Source organism: Bubalus kerabau, chromosome 18, assembly GCF_029407905.1.
Source record: "Bubalus kerabau isolate K-KA32 ecotype Philippines breed swamp buffalo chromosome 18, PCC_UOA_SB_1v2, whole genome shotgun sequence".
In the NCBI taxonomy this organism is placed as follows: Eukaryota; Metazoa; Chordata; class Mammalia; order Artiodactyla; family Bovidae; genus Bubalus; species Bubalus kerabau.
The window spans coordinates 35443499-35463973 of NC_073641.1; the positions used below are offsets into that span (position 1 = coordinate 35443499).

A 20475-nucleotide genomic window follows, 5' to 3' on the forward strand; every position below is an offset into this window, starting at 1 on the left:
CTTATATGCAGACTACATCATGAGAAACGCTGGACTGGAAGAAACACAAGCTGGAATCAAGATTGCTGGGAGAAATATCAATAACCTCAGATATGCAGATGACACCACCCTTATGGCAGAAAGTGAAGAGGAACTCAAAAGCCTTTTGATGAAAGTACAAGTGGAGAGTGAAAAAGTTGGCTTAAAGCTCAACATTCAGAAAACGAAGATCATGGCATCTGGTCCCATCACTTCATGGGAAATAGATGGGGAAACAGTGGAAACAGTGTCAGACTTTATTTTTTGGGCTCCAAAATCACTGCAGATGGTGACTGCAGCCATGAAATTAATAGACGCTTACTCCTTGGAAGGAAAGTTATGTACAACCTAGATAGCATATTGAAAAGCAGAGACATTACTTTGCCGACAAAGGTCCGTCTAGTCAAGGTTATGGTTTTTCCTGTGGTCATGTATGGATGTGAGAGTTGGACTGTGAAGAAGGCTGAGCGCTGAAGAATTGATGCTTTTAAACTGTGGTGTTGGAGAAGACTCTTGAGAGTCCCTTGGACTGCAAGAAGACCCAACCAGTCCATTCTGAAGGAGATCAGCCCTGGGATTTCTTTGGAAGGAATGATGCTAAAGCTGAAACTCCAGTACTTTGGCCACCTCATGTGAAGAGTTGACTTATTGGAAAAGACTCTGATGCTGGGAGGGATTGGGGGCAGGAGGAGAAGGGGATGCCAGAGGATGAGATGGCTGGATGGCATCACTGATTCGATGGACGTGAGTCTGAGTGAACTCCAGGAGTTGGTGATGGAACAGGGAGGCCTGGTGTGCTGCGATTCATGGGGTCGCAAAGAGTTGGACACATCTGAGCGACTGAACTGAACTGAACTGAAGATTTAAAATTAATTTCCTGAATTTTAATATTTTCCTTTAACGTGGCCTTTTATTAATATTTAATCACTCATAAACTTAATTAAACTTCGCTTAGATTTTATTTTTAATTAGGATATAGTTAATCCACAGTGCTGAGTTAGTTTCAGACATGCAGCAAAGTGGATCAGTTACACATATACATATATTCACTCTTTTTTTAGATTATTTTCCCATATAGGGTATTACAGTGTATTGAGAGTTCCTTGTACTATACAACAGGTTCTTATTAGTTATTTATTTTATACATAGTAATATGTATATGTCAATCCCAATTTCCCAATTTATTCCCCCCTCATCCCCTGATAACTGTAACTTTGTTTTTTACATCTGTGACTCTTAGTTCATTTGTACTCTTTTTTTAGATTTCACATATAACAGGAATCATATATTTGTCTTTCTGTGCCCTTACGTCACTCAGTATGACAATCTCTAGGTCAATCCATGGCACTGCAATTAAATATTTTAAATTTAATATTCCTTCTACTTAATGCTTCTAACTAGTAGAACTTAACCTAATGTTTAGGTTAAGACAATGTTTAATGTTTAGACAATGATGAATCTAATAAATTAAAGTTGAAAATTCTGCAACTCTTAAGTTCTCTTATACATTTCAGTGCTTTTTACAGACTTTGTAAACCTATCTTAAGCTTTTCAATTTAATAAAATCACAACTCTAAAATTAAAAATTCAGTTTTACATTTTAAGTTGGAGTCATGAGGCTAATATATCAGATCCTCAAATTAGTCAAATTATCTTAACTATGACAAATATTAAATATTTAAAATATGAAACATACACAATCACTCCAAAAGTTTAGGCAAAATAATGAACTTTATTGGTTGTTAGTTCGTTATTTCTATACATAAGGGGCAAATAAGCTTTATCATCCATGCAATTTGGGGCTATTACTGCAAGCAAGTTGATTTAAAAATTCCAAACAAACAGGGTTATCTGCTTAGTGACTGATATCAAACATAAAATTTTTGACCAAAACGTCCCTAGAGCAGCCAACATCTAGGAAAATTTTTCTTGCAACACTGAGGCTATTTGTGCCCTATTTTATGATCACCTTGAAATTAAAGGCTTCATCCTTACTTTTCTCCAAGTGAAATAGTTTTATAACCTCTATGCCCTAGGTTCAAGTTGTGCATGCTTAATCGCTTAGTCATGTCTGACTCTTCGCAACCCCATGCACTGTAGTCTGCCAGGCTCCTCTGTCCATGGGGATTCTCCAGGCAGGAATACTGGCGTGGGTTGCCATGCTGTCCTCCAGGGGGTCTTCCCAACCCAGGGATTGAACACAGGTCTCCTGCATTGTAGGCAGATTCTTTACCATCTAAGCCACCAGGGAAGCCCAAGAATACTAGAGTAGGTACCTATCCCTTCTCTAGGGGCTCTTCCCGACCCAGAAATTGAACCAGAGTCTGAATTCTTTACCAGCTAAGCTACCAGGGGTTCAAGTTATATATTACCAAATATTCAAGGTTGTATTCAATTTATTATTTACTGCTTGATTCTATTTTTTATTCTTTTCATATTTTTCCCTTTTCTTTAGGGCCATAATTCTCACAGATATTTTTATAATATCCAGTTATGCTGGGTATATCTTATTTCCTGTGTCATGCTAATGATAGTACATTTTTACCGTCACTGCCATTCTCCTCCAGGCTACCCTATATATGATAGGAAAGGCCTGGGCAAAGGATACATTTCATAGGTCCCTAGTGTAAACATTTTAATGCTTCCCTCCCCTCTTGGGCCCTGGTCTTGGGCAATATGCCTTAGCCTGTGAAGGACCAGTATGAGATGACTTGAGTTGAGTGGGTTTGGGCTGAAAAGGTTTAGATTGGGAGGACTGGGGCTGGCGTGGCTTGGGCTGAGTGGGTTTGGATGGAGAACTTTCAGCTCGGGGGGCCTGGTGCTGAGTAGGTTTGGTTTGAGTGGGTTTGGGTTGAAAGGGCACAGGTTGGGAGGGTTTGTGCTGGGACTGTTTGACCTGGGGTGACTTGTGCTGATTAGGTCTGAATTGAGAGCTGGGCAAATACATGCTGTAGGACATAGGATGGAATCCCATTTGGAAAGATGGATTTGAAGGCCCATCTTGTGTCTTCAGCTTAGCTCCTTGCTGAGGGGCAGTCCTTCTTGGTTTTTGTGTGGCTCCTGTTGCTTGAAAGGCTTGATGATGAGGATTTTCAATATGGAGTTTCGTTCTCATGGATGTTCTCATTGTCTCTGTTGGCCTTGTTCCCCTGGCACTGACTTGCCCAGGCTTCCCAACTGCTCCTCCTGGCCATGAACCCAGGGAATGGAGGTGACCTACCTGGGAGTCCTCTTTCCCAGACCTTTCAAGGGTTCCTATTGTCTGTGGTCTCTGAGGCCAGGCCGGTATATGCTGAGAAATGGGTCTTGGTGGTCTCCCAAAAGTTCTACCCATGTGATGTCTCCAAGGAGTTCCTGAAAATCTCATAAATGTTTCACCTGAATAAAATCTCTGGGGCTGGAAATACTGAATTCCAAAACGTTTGCCTGGACTATGTGCCCTTGTATTCTGAAAGGGCAAAGGATGGAACCTCTTAGGCCTCTGCTGTAACCAGAAGCGGGAGCCCATAGCCCAAGGGGCTTTCAAAGAAACGTGGTTAAAGTTTCCTCCAATTCTGGCTGGTAAAGGATGGAAGTTTCTCAGAGGAGGCATGAATACCGGGGTGAGATGGAAATTCTGACGATTTTGGTTGACCTGACCACTAGTCTCAGACATCTTAGCGGGGCTTTCAGATGAGTTTTTTCGCTGACTGTGTCTTTGTGATCCCTCATCTTCAGCTGCTCCAGCCAAGTTTTCACTAGGGGAAACTTGAATCCCCTGAATGTTCTCAAAGTCTTGGTCTACCTGTATCCCTAACTCTCTGGCCAGGGGGGCCATGTCTTCCACAGACACACATCTGAGTGAAGAGGACATCACTTCTTGGAGGGCAGCTTGAAGACCCTCCATGTTCCTTCCTCTCTGCCCTACTTCCTCCTCCTCCCAAAACAGTAGATGTGATGGCTTCAACTTCAGGACCCTCTGGAAAACCTGAGCCTCTTCACTCTCCCTGGCCTGGGGACTGAGCACAAAGTAGCATCTTTCAATGGCAGCTTCTCCTAAAAACATTAGCAAGTCCCATTCCTTCTCACCTAGGCAGTCAGTGAAAAAAAACACAGCTGAGGAAACCTCCATCAAGAAACCAAACTGTGTCCAAACACTTTCTAGATCTCCACGAAGGTTGGCCACAGCAACAGGCTTCTGGGGGAAACGGGGGCTTGCACTTAAACCGCTGCTATCAGGAAAACACCATGTTATCTCAACCAGGCCATCAGAGATCTGCCGGGGAAGCACCTGAACAGGCAAGTCCTGATGAAGAAAGATTTTGTGTGATTTCAGATGGGCAGGGCTGAGCAGGGAATTGAGGATTCTGGACTTGGAAAAGCTACAGTATCCTAGACGCACAAAAGAGATGACAGGCATCTGCATGAGAGTCAGAAACTTTTCTGTATCCCCTGTAGGCCCTCCTGAAGACTGTGTTGACTGCTCCTTCACAATGTCCTTCATGGCCCCTAGCATTAAAATGCTTCTGTTGTTTTCTGCATCTGGCAGTAGCAGGGGAAGAGCAAACCGGCAATGATACATGTTTGACATGACTTCACGTTGCAAAGAGCTGTCTGAAGACAGCAAAGAGGCGCAAAGGACATCCAGGGGATTAATGGTTTCTGTTTCTCTAATTTCCAAGTTCTCTACTCCAGTCACTAATTCCCCTTTGCTGTCTTTACCCAGAACCTTGGGTCTGAGGACTGAATCTCTGGCTGTCACATCCAGTGCTTGAACTTTCATCAGGAAGTTCCAAGCCAAGTCACTTGGAGTCTCAGGCACCCACGTATGTCCTCGGTCTAAGGAGAATTGTTTCACGAAGTCTGGCAGAAGCTTTCTGCTTGTGTCCAGGTTCAAACAGGACAGGACATCTTTAAACACATTTTTTCTTTCTGTAGGAAGAAAAGATATAGTCAGTGAATGTCATGCTCAGCATCTAAGCTTCCTTCACTGACTTTTAAAATTAAGTAATTGATATTTTCTTTGGAAAAAAGAAAAGATGATCCACCATCTGTCTGTTCTTTTTGCGGTTGAGTAATATGCAGAGTACATCATGGGAAACGCTGGGCTGGAGGAAGCACAAGCTGGAATCAAGATTGTGGGGAGAAATATCAATAACCTCAAATATGCAGATGACACTACTCTAATGTCAGAAAGTGAAGAAGAACTAAAGAGCCTCTTGATAAAAGTGAAAGAGGAGAGTGAAAAAGTTGGCTTAAAGCTCAACATTCAGAAAACTAACATCATGGCATCTGGTCCCATCACTTCATGGGAAATAGATGGGGAAACAGTGGAAACAGTGTCAGACTTTATTTTGGGGGGCTCCAAAATCACTGCAGATGGTGATTGCAGCCATGAAATTAAAAGACGCTTACTCCTTGGAAGGAAAGTTATGACCAACCTAGACAGCATTTTCAAAAGCAGAGACATTACTTTGCCAACAAAGGTCTGTCTAGTCAAGTCTGTGGTTTTTCCAGTGGTCACGTATGGATGTGAAAGTTGGACTGTGAAGAAAGCTGAGCGCCGAAGATGCTTTTGAACTGTGGTATTGGAGAAGACTCTTGAGAGTCCCTTGGACTGCAAGGAGATCCAACCAGTCCATCCTAAAGGAGATCAGTCCTGGGTGTTCATTGGAAAGACTGATGCTGAAGCTGCAACTCCAATACTTTGGCCACCTCATGCGAAGAGTTGACTCATTGGAAAAGACTCTGATGCTGGGAGTGACTGGGGGCAGGAGGAGAAGGGGACAACAGAGGATGAGATGGCTGAATGGCATCACCGACTCAATGGATATGAGTTTGGGTAAACTCCAGGAATTGGTGATGGACAGGGAGGCCTGGAGTGCTGCGATTCATGGGGTTGCAAAGAGTCGGACAGGACTGAGTGACTGAACTGAACTAAACTGAATATTCCACTATATATATGTTCCACAACTTCTTTATTCATTAATCTGTTGATGGAGGAGGGATGGAATGGTGTGGGAGATGGAAGGGTGGTTCAAAAGGGAGGGGACATATGTACATGTATGGCTCATTCCTGTAGATGTATGGTAGAAACCAACACAATATGGTAAAGAAATTATCCTCCAACTTAAAATAAATTTTTTGAAAAGATGAAACAAGTGAAAGTACTGTTTCATCACCCTGCCAAGTCTACTTTCCTTCTAAGAGATATGTCGATATGGTGTGGTACGTTTCCTTCTCTTCCTTTTCCAATACATATGCAGAAGTAGATATGTAGAAGTACATATGTATATGTACTTGCATATGTAGAAGTACACAGTTTGGTATAATGGATGCTATTTTATTCTATAAATGATATTATACCAAATGATTTTTCAACTTCTTTTCACTCGGTGGTATTCCTTGTAAATTCTTCCAAGTAAGTATATACAGAGAACTACTTAATTCATTTTATGAATCCATTGTACTTAATGGTTTGGAAGAACCACTATTTATTTAACCATTGTCTACTGATGATCATTCAGGTTTTCGAATTTTTTGGCTATGTTCATATGCAGTAATGAAAAAGCCTGTTAATGCTTCTTTATACATATGTATAAGGAACTCTCTAGGTAGATACTGATTTATTTATTAAATGTTAACTCTTGCTAAAGTTTGGAGAAATGAAAGATTTTGTCTTCTCAGAATTTACATGTTGTATATAATTTCTCCTGATGTCATTTTCCAGTTTATATTCTAGCCACTTATTGAGATGACAGAGATAGTGCTAAGTAGAGAAAGAAAATCCGAGCACTTTCTGCTCCCGACGGATAGTAACATAGCATAAGCTTCTTGGATCCCTTGTAAAAATAGCCTGGAAGAAACAGTAGACATGAGAGAAAGTGTAGGTTTCAAGAATTAACAAAAGGAACTCTAAGAAATCCTTCAACAGTCTGAAAGTTGCTTGAACTGGTGCATCTGATGGGTAAAAAGGCGAGGAAGGAGTTGAGGCCAGCATGAAGGATCCCCAGAGGAGGAAGAGAAGTGAGAAGAGGGATTGCAGAAAACATATAAGTTCTGCTCTTGCCTCTCCCCTGCTTACCCCCTGCTTTTCCTTAGGACAACCATCCTCTGTTTCTTCAGCACAGAAATTGGTACCTACACAGCCCAAGCCAGATGCCAAATGTTGACAAGGTAACATCAGGCTACTGTGGAATAGTACAGTGACATGTCTAACAAGCACAGAGATGAATGAAAAATTAAGAAGCCAGTACCATTTTTGTATATTAAAAATTCATGAAAATAGCCCAGGTAAGGCAAAAAGAAATGATTGAAGATTTTAGCTGCCACCCACTGAAACGAGACAGAGTTTTTAATTTGAGTCCCACAGTTGATCAATGGATACCCACTCCAAGATGACCCAGATGTTGGACATAGAAAATAAGATTTTTAAAGTAGCTATCTTAACTATTTTCAAGAATTTACAATAACATAAACCCATAATGAATAATTTAATAGAAATTACCAGGAAAAAAGAAGAAAGCATTTAAAAATTTAAATTCTTGAACTAAAAAGCATAATATCTGAATTTTTTCAAAAATAAGTAGATGGACTTTTAAAAAGACTGGAAATGACAGAAGAAAAATTCAGTGTACTTAGAGATATAGTAATAGAAATGATCCAATCTAAAGAATAAGGATAAAAAATACTTTTTAAAAAATGGACAGAGCCTCAGGGACCTTGGGCAAAACGTCAGAAACTCTAACATACATGTACTTGGAATCTCAAAAAGAGAAGGGGGAACAAGTGGGACAGAAAATATTTGGATAAATAACAGCTTAAATTTTTCCAAATTTGGGGGAGGGGAAATTCCAAATTTAGAGATTCATCTTATGTAGATAAATCCTACATAAGATGAGAACAAAGAGAATCACACCTAGACACATCAGAGTTAATCACAGAACTCATTTTAAGGAAAACATCTTGAAATCAACCAGAAGAAAAATAGCACAACGCAAGAGGGAACAATGATAAAATGATAAGAATTGCACTCATCTCACACGCTAGTGAAGTAATGCTCAAAATTCTCCAACCAGGCTTCAGCAATATGTGAACTGTGAACTTCCGGATGTTCAAGCTGGTTTTAGAAAAGGCAGAGGAACCAGAGGTCAAATTGCCAACATCCGCTGGATCATCGAAAAAGCAAGAGAGTTCCAGAAAAACATCTATTTCTGCTTTACTGACTATGCCAAAGCCTTTGACTGTGTGAATCACAATAAACTGTGGAAAATTCTGAAAGAGATGGGAATACCAGACCACCTGACCTGCCTCTTGAGAAACCTGTATACAGGTCAGGAAGCAACAGAACTGGACATGGAACAACAGACTGGTTCCAAATAGGAAAAGGAGTCCGTCAAGGCTGTATTTTGTCACCCTGCTTATTTAACTTATATGCAGAGGACATCATGAGAAATGCTGGGCTGGAGGAAGCACAAGCTGGAATCAAGATTGCTGGGAGAAATATCAATAACCTCAGATATGCAGATGACACTACCCTAATGGCAGAAAGTGAAGAAGAACTAAAGAGCCTCTTGATGAAGGTGAAAGAAGAGAGTGAAAAAGTTGGCTTAAAGTTCAACATTCATAAAACTAAGATCATGGCATCCGGTCCCATCACTTCATGGCAAATAGATGGGGAAACAGTGGAAACAGTGTCAGACTTTATTTTGGGGGGTTCCAAAATCACAGCGGATGGTGATTGCAGCCATGAAATTAAAAGACATTTGCTCCTTGGAAGGAATGTTACGACCAATCTAGACAGCATACTAAAAAGCAGAGACATTACTTTGCCAACAAAAGTCCGTCTACTCAAGGCTATGGTTTTCCCAGTAGTCATGTACAGATGTGAGAGTTGGACTATAAAGAAAGCTGAGTGCAGAATAATTGATGCTTTTGAACTGTGGTGTTGGAGAAGACTCTTGAGAGTCCCTTGGACTGCAAGGAGATCCAACCAGTCCATCCTAAAGGAGATCAGTCCTGGGTGTTCATCGGAGGGACTGATGTTGAAGCCGAAAGTCCAATACTTTGGCCACCTAATGTGGACAGCTGACTCATTTGAAAAGACCCTAATGCTGGGAAAGATTGAGGGCAGGAGGAGAAGGGGACGACAGGGGATGAGATGGTTGGATGGCATCACCAACACGATGGACATGGGTTTGGGTGGACTCCAGGAGTTGGTGACGGACAGGGAAGCCTGGCGTACTGCGGTTCATTGGGTCGCAAAGATTCAGACACAACCAAGCGACTGAATTGAAGGAAACTGAGCATCAGAAAGAATGGAAGCCGAATGACAGAAATGATAATCGATCATTTCTGAAGGCAAAAAGGCACCAGTCTAAAATTCCTTACAGGAAAAATATTCTTCTGGATTGAAGGCAAAATGAAGACATGTTTCAATAAACAAAAAATTAATAAAATTCTTCAGGCTAACAGGGAATAACAGCAAACAAAAACTTGAATCTTCAGGAAGAAGAAAGAGCAGAGAAAATGATAAATTTATGGGTTCCTGGACTTCCCCTGGTGGTGCTAGTGGTAAAGCACCCACCTGCCAATGCAGGAGACATAAGAGACCCGGGTTTGATCATTGACTGATCCCAAATAGTATAAACTAGAAGGGAAAGTGCAGTTGCTCAGTCGTGTCTGACTCTTTGCGACCCCATGGACTGTAGCCTACCAGGAAGAGAGTTGATTACATAACCTATATCCGAATTGACTCTATACATTGCAGAGCACACAAGCAATGCCTTAAGTCTTCCTGAGACTTCAATTTGAGATGCAGTGATGGGGTGGTTAGGGGCGGGAAGAAAGTGGCCTAAAATTTAACATGACAAAAAGCATTACGATCCTTCTCTTTTGAATCAGATGTATTTGATTTCCACCCCCCTGTCCAGTTCTCAGCTGCACAGACAAATACTACAGAGGGAAGAGACAGAGCATAGCCATAAATTTTCATTAAAAAAAATTTTTTTATCCTCCAGTCAACTAGAGTGGATTGGAAACCGTTAGAATAGAATTATATACAGTCACAACTGCATTATTATTGCAACTTTTCTTGACCTGTTTTCCTAAGGCTGTGTCAAATACAAATTGGCACTTGCCAAGGGCATTTTCCATCTGCCTCTGGAGATTGAGCCCTGTGCTGCTGCAGCTATTGACCTTCAACATGCCCTGGAGGGGGTTTAGGGTGGAGAATGCGGCACTTTGTTGCTGCAGGAAAACTGGTGGAACAGGCCTTTAGATGGTTAGATATTTTCAGGAACTGATTTCATGATCCCAATCCTAACACTATCCAGAAAAGCACTCAGTCCCTTCATGGTGACATCAGCTCCTGGTGGCTACAGAAAACCTTTTGTAAAATAAATGCTTGATTGTGTGATATCCTCCTTCACCAAAAATCATATATATTGACCTTCCCCCACTACTCCTTTGGAGCAGTTTCTCAGAGCTATCTGAAGTGCTGTCTACCCGACTGCAGTCCTCATTTTAACTCAAATAAAACTTAACTTGCAACTCTCATGTTGCACATCTTTCTTTAGTCAACAAGTGTTAGATTGGTTGCAAAACTAGCCCCAAGTAATGGCTTTCCTGGGTTTCCCTGGTGGCTCAGATGGTAAAGAATCTGCCTGTAAAGCAGGAAAACCAGGTTTGATCCCTGGGTCAGGAATACCCCCTGGAGGAGGGCACAGTAATCCAGTCCAGTATTCTTGCCTGGAGAATTCCATGGACGGAGGAGCCTGGCAGGCTACAGTCCATGGGATTGCAAAGAGTCGGACACGAATGAGCGACTAAGACACAATGACTTTCTGGTATCCACACCTTTTGTAATATTACTTTGCAAGAGATGTAGCCTATTCTTCCCCAACCCTTAAAGCTTTGAGACTTGCTTTTGCCAACAGAATGTGGCAGAAGTCAAACAGTGTTATGGATTGAAATGTATCCCCTACAAAAAGATGCTAATCCTCCCAGTACTTCAGAATGTGGCCTTATTTGTGAATAGGGTCATTACAGAGGTCATCAACTTAAAATGAGGTTATTAAGGTGGGCCCTAATGCAATTTGATCAGTGTCCTAATTAAAAGAAGAAATTTGAAAACAGACACATGCACCAAAGGAAATGACTTGAAGACACCAGAGAGAAGATGGTCTTCAAGGCAGAGAATTCCAGAGGCTACTGGAAGCTGGAAGAGAGATCTGGAACAGGTCCTTCCCTAATGTCTTCAGAAAGAGTATAACCCTGCCAACACCTTGGTTTCAGTCTCTACCTCCATACCTGTAAAACAAAATATTTCCCACTGTTCTAAGCCACCTTTTTGTAGTATCTTACTGTGGCGGCCCGAGGAAACCTATCATACAGATGGCATGATAGTTCTGAGTCTAAGCCTCAAAATGCCTTCAGGACTCTGTCTCTGTCTCTCTGACTCCTCTGCTCTCACTATAAGAATATGCCTGACATAGTCTGAGAGTTAGCTCAGACTAGCTTGTTAGAGGGCATGGCAATCCACTCCAATATTCTTGCCTGGAGAATCCCATGGGTAGAGGAGCCTGGTGGTCTACAGTCCATGGGGTTGCAGAAAGTCAACTGAATCAACTGACCGTGCATACATAGCTTGCTAGGAGATGAGAAATGAGCCAATAGCTAGCTGACTACCGATACAGAAGTAAACCCAGAGACGACCAGAAGAATGCCTGCCAACTATAGACACATAAAAATTATACACTCTTACTGTTTTAAGTGACCCTAATTTTGAGGTGCCTATTAATTTATTATGGCAAATAAATAATACAGAAAAAAACATGCAAAACAAAAAACAAAACAATATCATGCAAGAAACATATAATATTGGAATGTTACCTAGGGAAGAAGGTGAATAAGGAATAGAGAAAAAAGTCAAATAGATTAAAAAAAGGAGGTGGTTGCAGAATAATGCTGATGGTATGCAATGAAAAAGTAATTCAACCCTATGTAACTATTGTAATATATTTAAAAAATTAAGAATGAGGTCTAAAAGCAACTATGAATCGGGAAGGTATAGGGAGTAGGACAAGAGTTGTGTTATAGGTTGAATTATATACCCCTCAAATTCATAGGTTGAAATTCTAAGACCCAGTATCTCAGAACGTAATGGTATTTAGAAATGGAGTCATTGTAGATGTATAATTAGTTAAGATGAGGTCATTACAGTGAGCCCTGGTCCTATGACTATTATCCTTATAAAAAAAGAAAATTTGGGAATTCCTTGGTGTTCCAGTGGTTGGGATTCTGAGCTTCTCCTGCAGGGGGCTTGGGTTCCATCCCTGGTCAGTTCAGTTCAGTTCAGTCGTTCAGTCATGTCCAACTCTTTGCGACCCCATGGACTGCAGCACAGGGAACCATTAATAAGACCCTGCAAACTGCATGGTGCGGCCAAAAAACAAAAGAAAAAGGGGAAATGTGAACACAGAGACATGAACCTAGGAAGACAACCATGTGAAGATAAAGGCAGATTGTAGGGGATGGGAGGCAGAGTGCTTCCACAAGCCAGAGAATTCTAAAGATTTCCAGCAAACTACCAGAAGCTAGGAACAGATTCTTTCTACAGCCTTCGGAAGGAACCAACACTATATACACCTCCAGACTTCCAGCCTGCAAACTGTGAGACAACATATTTCTATTGTTTTTTGTCTCGCAGTCATGAAATTAAAAGATGCTTGCTCCTTGGAAGAAAAGTTATGACCAACCTAGACAGCATATTAAAAAGCAGAGACATTACTTTGCCAAAAAAAGGTCCATCTAGTCAAGGCTATGGTTTTTCCAGTAGTCATGTATGGATGTGACAGTTGGACCATAAAGAAAGCTGAGAGCTGAAGAACTGATGCTTTTAAACTGTGGTGTTGGAGAAGACTCTTGAGAGTCCCTTGGACTGCAAGGAAATAACAACCAGTCAATCCAAAAGGAAATCAGTCCTGAATATTCATTGGAAGGACTGATGCTGAAGCTGAAGCTCCAATACTTTGGCCACCTGATGCGAAGAACTGACTCACTGGAAAAGACCCTGAGGCTGGCAAAGATTAAAGGCAGGAGGAGAAAGGGACAACAGAGGATGAGATGGTTGGATGGCATCACGGACATGAGTTTGAGCAAGCTCTGGGAGTTGGTGATGGACAGGGAAGCCTGATGGGAAGCAGTCCATGGAGTTGCAAAGAGTCAGACACGACTGAACGACTGAACTGAATTGATTGTTTAAGCTACCAAGTTTGTGGTACCACTCTGTTACAGCATCCTAGTAACCAGGTCAAGGTGTGCAGAGGAGGAAATTACTCTCTTCTGAGCCATAATTGGATTATGGATTTGGGCTGAATGTGAGTTGGTAGTTACCTTCCCCTTCTATATTCAGAACTTGGTGGTGTTTATTTTCCCAGACAATATCTCTCTGAATTAAGCATTTCTCCTATTTTGAATTTTCATTAAGAAATATTCAAATTCAAGGTACTGGTATAATCTTCCTCATTGAAATGGCAATATTTGGATAGCTCAAGCCAAGCATTATTTTGGGACCTTATCCATTTACCACAAATTCCTCTCCTGTTTCTGCTTCAATAGTTAGGTCTATAATCCCCATATTCTATTGGTCACAAAGGTTCTAAAATGATTTAACAGACTTAATCTGAGGTATAGAAGGCAACAGCTAAAATTAGTGGTTAGCAACTTGTTATATGTGTGATGGAGGTGACTGCAGAAGCCTAAAAGTTCATAGTCAATACTTACTTTATCTTATACTGTCCACTTGGAGAAGGGCATGGCAACCCACTCCAGTATTCTTACCTGGAGAATCCCCATGGATAGACGAGCCTGGCAGGCTACAGTCCATGGGGTTGCAAAGAGTTGGACACGATTGAAGGAACTTCACACATATGCACATACTGTCCACTATTTCTAGGTCCTGGGTTTTCCTCCCTGTCAACACCCACCTCTGAGGAAACTCCAAGTTAGAGAAGTCCAAGGAATTTCTGAGGAGCTGCTTTTCTGCTTTCATGTGGTGCCCTTCCTCAGTCCCCTCCTTGTTATGATACTGCAATCAAGATTTAAGTTTTTGCCTAAGTAACTCTACACACATGATTCCCATACCTTCCATACTTTTCTCCTCTTCCTCCTCCAATGACATGCCAGTTTCTGGATCCTCATAATGCTGTTCTTCATCAGAGAACTCTGTGGTTTCAAGGTACACAGAATCCTCTCTGTCATCATAGAGGCCTCCTGGGTCACTGTAAGCCTCCTCTTCCAAGGTGATGTTTGCCTCTTCAGAGTACCCCAGAGATTCTAGATAGTCCTCTTGTCCTAAGTATAAAGAATCATCTGGATCCTCATATCTCTGTCCATCCTGTAAATACTCAATGGTTGCTGGAAATTCGTACTCAACGATCTCAACTGACTGTGGTGATGTGAATTTTGACGTGTTATCTTCCTTCTCATTTTCCTTTGAGGACCAAGCAGTTTCCTGATAACTGGTTTTCTTGTCTGTGAAAGACTCAGAGGTTTCTAAATCCACGCATTCTTTCTCTTTGAAGGACGTGGTGATCTCAGGGTTCTCAGGCTGTTTCTCTCCAGGAAGGAAAACATTTTCTTTGCTTGCGCCTATTGGTAGAGGTGGCTCTATATACTCATGTTTCAAAACTTCTGCAAAGAATAAGAAAGTTTGAGAGATATTTATTTTTCTCTCTCGAAATTAACAGATGTTATATTAGGGAGTTTCCATGATCTCAAAGCATCATCTCTCTATTTCATTAGATGATAGAAATACCTACATAAATGGCAATAAGTCAGCTCAGAACTTTCTTTCTCCCACTGAAAAATATCAGATCACACTCCTGCCCAGCTCAAAAGTTTGAGTCTTTCACAGCAAACTCAAAGGGTAAGTGGATGAAATAGAAAACTTGAATCCTTTGTTTACTTGTGGATTTACTGTAACCCAAAATCAGGCTTCCCTGGTAGCTCAAATGGTAAAGAATCTGCCTGCAATGCAGGAGATTTGAGCTCGAGCCTGGGTTAGAAGGTTCCTTTAGAGAAGGAAACAGCAATCCACTCCAGTATTCCTACCTGGAAAGTCCCACGGACAGAGGAGCCTGGTGTGCTGCAGTCCATGGGGTTGCAAAGAGTTGGAAATGACTGAGTGAATAACACTTTCAACACCAGCTCAGACTTCCTAGGGTCATTGCTAATGAAATTTGACCCTAAGAATTTCTAATGAAGAAGTGAATAGCTCTTATTTAGAATAAATCCTGGAAATGCTAAGACCTATATCTCTAAGCCTATGGGACCTGTACTACATTAAAAACCATTAGCATTAATATTTTTATCTTAGCCTCTGCCTCTCTGTGCTGTGCTTAGTTGCTCAGTTGTGTCTGACTTTTTGCAACCCCATGGACTGTAGCCCACCAGGCTCCTCTGTCCATGGAGGTTTTCTCCAGGTAAGAATACTGGAGTGGGTTGCCATGCCGTCCTCCAGGGGATCTTTTCAACCCAGAGATAGAACCCAGGTCTCCTGCTCTGCAGACAGATTCTTTATCATCTAAGTCACCAGGGAAACCCAAGAATACTGAAGTGGGTAGCCTATCCAGTCTACAGGGGATCTTTCCAACCCAGGAATCAACCAGGGTCTCCTGCATTGCAGGCGGATTCTTTGCCAGCTGAGCTACCAGGGAAGCCCTAAATGCTCCCTATTTGCCACTAATTATCATTGAACATTCAAAAATTAGCATTTGACTTGCTCCAGAAATTGAGGATTCTGCTGGCATTCTTCTTACAGAGAAAATGAAATTGCTAATACACCACATATGTGTGTCAAAAATTATTTTCCCTCTATTTTCAAAATGGCCATACTAAGTGAAAGATGCAGCTTTTGGTCTTAAGGTTGTTAATACCTATGAATTCACTTACTTGATAAAGAAGTCCCAATGTATCACTAACAGTAGTCTCTTTCCAATTATGGGTATTTCTGGATGTTACTGTCAGAACAGTAAGACATTTATACCAGCAAGAAAACAACTGCTGGTTTTGGATTGTGTTTGAACAAAAAAGTTATAAATCCTCCAGAACAATAACATACATCATTCCCTGCTTTTTAAATCTTGGACACTTTTCCCTTTTATCATATTTCACTGAAAATTATCTCCAGGAAAATGACAAATGAAAATAAAGGGTAGTCATTTTCTTTTTTTCAGGAAAACTGCCTCCTCCCTCTCGGCCCCAAAAATGTAGAAATTTAACCTACCGTGATTTAAGTTGCAAATGGTAGCTGACCGGGAAAAAGTATTAAACAAACAGTTGAGGAAAAGCTGACAGCTCACTTCTCCTTTTTTCTGTACCAAAATCAACAGCTTCCGACTTTTCTTCAGGGGATCTGTAATATTCTCCAGAATCTCATACTCTTCCTCAGAAATCAGCTTCCGAGAGGTTAACGTATCTAAGATACAATCAGGATCCTGTTGTAGGATTTCTAATAACTTTTTTCTTTCTTTTTCTATGATCTGGGACGGAACACTCCCAGCAGCCATGGTTCCTGTTTTCTGCAGACCAGGAAATGAACTATGAAACTGTTTCAATGCAGAAACGCAAGTTCAGTTTTGCTTTTTTTTTTTTTTTTTAAAGGCAGAGTAATGCTTTTTGGCCAAGATTAACCATGTCAGTGACCCTTAGTGTTGGAGAGAGCAGATAAAGCAAGCCAAACAGTTTGGGGGAATCCAGCCATGAGCCCCCACAGATCCTTATAGATTATTTACCTGTTTTTTTGGTTTTTTTTTTTGATGACTTGTCTCAGTTTCATATGGTTTAGCCTCCAAGAACTCTTTCTCTGAGAAGAGCCTCTTGAACTTCAGATTCCTTGCTCTGAACTCTATCTGCAATAACAAGATTATGAATTGATTTACCCTTTTGGAGAGAAATCTGTCAATATGCAGCAATAAATAAATAAATGTGACAGATAAAAATAAAAATTAAACCATTCAATGCAGCAATTCCACTTCTAGGAAATTATCTTAAAAAACAATGAGACAAATGACCAAAGATGGATGTGCAAGAATCTGCACTTTCACATTTTTATAATAGTATAAAAATGAAAGTAACTCAAATTTCCACAAATTAGGATTTATGGAACAGATGTTGATACATCAACAATGGTGTTACCAAGTACCGTCTGGCTGCTCATCACTCAAAAACCAGTAAGCGAAAGTCGCTCAGTCATGTCCGACTCTTTACGACTCCATGGACTATACAGTTCATGGAATTTTCCAGGCCAGAACACTGGAGTGGGTAGCCGTTCCCTTCTCCAGGGTATCTTCTCAACCCAGGGATTGAACCCAGGTCTCCAGCATTGAAGGAGGATTCTTTACCAGCTGAGCCACCAGGGGAGCACTGGAGAGACAAATGTTGGAGAGACAAATATTGATAGAAAGGAAAGTTGTTTTAATCAGAATGCCAGCAATCTGGGGAGATGGTGGACTCAGTTCCTCCCAAAAACAGCTCAGAGGATTCTGGTTGGCCACAAAATTTTTATAAGGAAAAGGGGAAGTAATCTCAGTTAACCATTGAAATAGGGCGTCAGAGTTGTAGCCATCTCCCCCTGTGTGCAGACGTGTGGGCAGACCAGTCAACTTCTTAGATTTTTCTTTAGAGCCTATCTTGTTCACACAGTGTATTTGCAAGATTATACTAAAGAGGAAGCTAGCGAAGAGATCTGGTCATCTGTTAACTACTTATTCTTCATTTCAACATCTTTGATGAATGGAAAGAACCAATAGATTAGGCAAGGTATGGGGTGATCAAGATTTGAAAGGCATGCTAGGGCCAGAGGCATGTAGAGCATGGGGTGCCAGGTTTAAGGCTAGTGACAAGGCAAAAGGGGTCTCCTGCAGAGAGCTCTTTCCTAAAAAGAGCCCTTTCCTGCCAAAAGGTGCTTACAAATCTCCACTTGTCATAACATCATTCTGAAACTGTTTGGTACCATTTTGGAAGGCTCCGACGAGCTCCGGTGCCGGAGTCCTTTGTGTCCCAGCAGAGAAAGAATTCAGAGAGAACCAAAGTGATAGGTAACAAGTGATTTATTAGGTAAGGATGCCTATAAGGCTTACAAGTGGAAAGGAAAGCGGTTGCAATGCTCTGAGAACTTAGTGGGCTATAGTTTTATTTATTTATTTATTTTTGGGTCTCTGTTGCTGCATTCGGGTTTTCTCTAGTTGTAGGAATGAGGGGCAATTCCCTAGTTGTTGTGCATGGGCATCTCATTGTGGTGGCTTCTCTTGTTGCAGAGCACAGGCTCTAAGCACACTGGTTTAGTAGCTGCCACTCACAGGCTCTACAGTGGGGACTCAGTAGCTGTGGCATATGGACTTAGTTGCTCCAAGGTATGTGGAATCTTTCCAGACAAGGGATTTAACCCATGTCCCCTGCATTGGTAGGTGGATTCTTATCCACTATACCACCAGGGAAATCCTATAGTTTTATAATCAAAGGAAAAGTGGGGAAGGGGAAAAGACCAATTTTCTCCTCATTTTTGAGTAGACCGCATGCTTCCATCATCAACTCCTCCAGGTTGAGCAGTTTTCTTGTCCCTACATGGTCAAACCAGAACTGTCATGACACTATGGAAATATTATTTTGGGTCTCAGTACAATGAGGGTCTTTACTTTGAAATGTCACCTTTTCATAAATTATTGTTCTTCATGCATGTAGAGAATATGCCGTCACTGGGCAGAACAGCATTGTTTTATTGTTTTAGGGCATGACCCATGCTTCTGCATGATTTTGTTGCTAAGCAATCCACTTGGGTTTGTGGTTAAGCTGACCTGTTTTCTTAAGTGATCATTAACTTATGGAGGTCTCCCATACTTTTTTCTTTACATACAGTCCTCTAGTGGGATTAACTCTGTCCCTATCAATTCTATTTCTATGGGATTATGGGCCAAAGGCTGTCTTTTGTAACTTCTTCATACTGACAAAGGGTGCTGTATTTTTAGAGTGGAAGATGTCAGATGGGTTTGTAGCATCTCTTTGCCTACAGTTTTAGTTGCCCACTTACATATGCAGACAGAACAAGCTACAATTATTTTTCTTTTAAATATAATGTATATGTACATATACATATTATATACATACACTATACATATTAACATTTTAAACAAAACTGGGATCTATAACTTGCTGTTTTCCATAATAATATATCATGGATATCACTACTCATCAATATGTGTAGAGTTACTCCATCCTACAATTTTTTCATGTCCACCAAGATATAGAATATTATTGAAATGGGGAACCGAATTCTGTTCACAGAGACAAACAATGGAATTCACAAACTGGCAAAAACTCATGCAGGCAAAGTTTATTTTAAAGGACAGAGATACAAAGCCTTCAGCATAGACACTGAGAAGGGGTGAAGAGACCCCAAAGACAGGAATAACAGCAGTTTTTATATCTTTATTAGAATTGATCTGTTTGTTTTTGGTTGGCTCTGGGCCAAAAGCATGTAATTTCTGACCAATCAGTTTAAATGTTACAGTGTCCAGTTTGCCATTTTTATGGTTTTTTTTTTTTTTTTGGTTTCCAGTTTCTCTAGACATTGTGACACCATCTCTTGACCCTTTCTCAAGACCCCAGACCATTACTTAGAGACCAGATGTATGTTTAGGAGCTAATGGTCCACTTGCAGTTTTTCTCCTTGATAAACTGGACAGCAGTTAACGATTGTCTTGTCCTGGGTCTGAATGTTTTATGACCCTCCAGACGAGGGAGGCATTCCTTGGAATGCCTAGAAACTGGAGCAGCAAATACAGCTTTGGGCTAACAGAGAAAAATGCTTATGTGAGAGAATTAAAACTGAAATTTTAAAAAGAACCAAGGCTCTGACTCTATACTGACTGCCTAACAATTTCTACCTCATTATGAGCCATAGAGTTAATCCCATTCTCTTAAGGCCAGTTCTTGGAATTGTACTGGCCATAGGTTCAGTATTGCTCAAGATAGAACAGTTTATGTTATGGCTACAGTCAGCTCATCATGCAGATGGCTTTTTCCCACTGGTGGCAGTTATAGTATCTGTAAAACAACTCAGGAGTGTGCATCAGACACTGAGTCTGTGACTCTGCTGTCCTAATCATTAATGGCTTGAGTTTGCTCCTTTGTGACTCAGGGAAGCCTGGAAGACTTCAGTTTTCCTATAAACAAGAGGCAGGAGACATGGAGGGGCCTTGGTGATTGGCATGGGATGGGGCAAGCTGAGTTTTGCTCAGTTCCAATGGAATACCAAAATGAAGTTAAAAAGGATGAAGTAAATCTACACATATTGACAAGTAGTGACAGAAATGATATATTATTAAGGAAAATAGCAAGTTATAGATCCCCTTTTTGTTTAAAAAGTTAATATGTATAGTGTATGTATACTATTTGTATATATAGATATACATTATA

The 20475-nt window shown here is 40.9% G+C and overlaps 1 protein-coding gene across 1 annotated transcript; it reads right to left on the reverse strand.

The window, feature by feature from the left end:
• Positions 1–1758: 1758 nt before the first annotated feature.
• On the reverse strand, positions 1759–16575 carry CARD6 (caspase recruitment domain family member 6). Its single transcript, XM_055554605.1, has 3 exons — positions 16286–16575; positions 14143–14691; positions 1759–4929 (listed from the first exon to the last, which is right to left on the reverse strand). Exons 1-3 carry the CDS (start codon positions 16566–16568, stop codon positions 2654–2656), a joined length of 3108 nt encoding a protein of 1035 aa, XP_055410580.1. The 5' UTR covers positions 16569–16575; the 3' UTR covers positions 1759–2653.
• Positions 16576–20475: the final 3900 nt, after the last annotated feature.

Coding starts and splice junctions, on each gene's coding strand:
- CARD6 (XM_055554605.1), bottom strand. CDS start 16,568: ATGGCTGCTGGGAGTGTTCCGTCCCAGATCATAGAAAAAGAAAGAAAA. Junction 14,692..16,285: donor CATTTGCAACTTAAATCACG/GTAGGTTAAATT, acceptor TATTCTTTGCAG/AAGTTTTGAAACATGAGTAT. Junction 4,930..14,142: donor AGAGGAGAAAAGTATGGAAG/GTATGGGAATCA, acceptor TTCTTCCTACAG/AAAGAAAAAATGTGTTTAAA.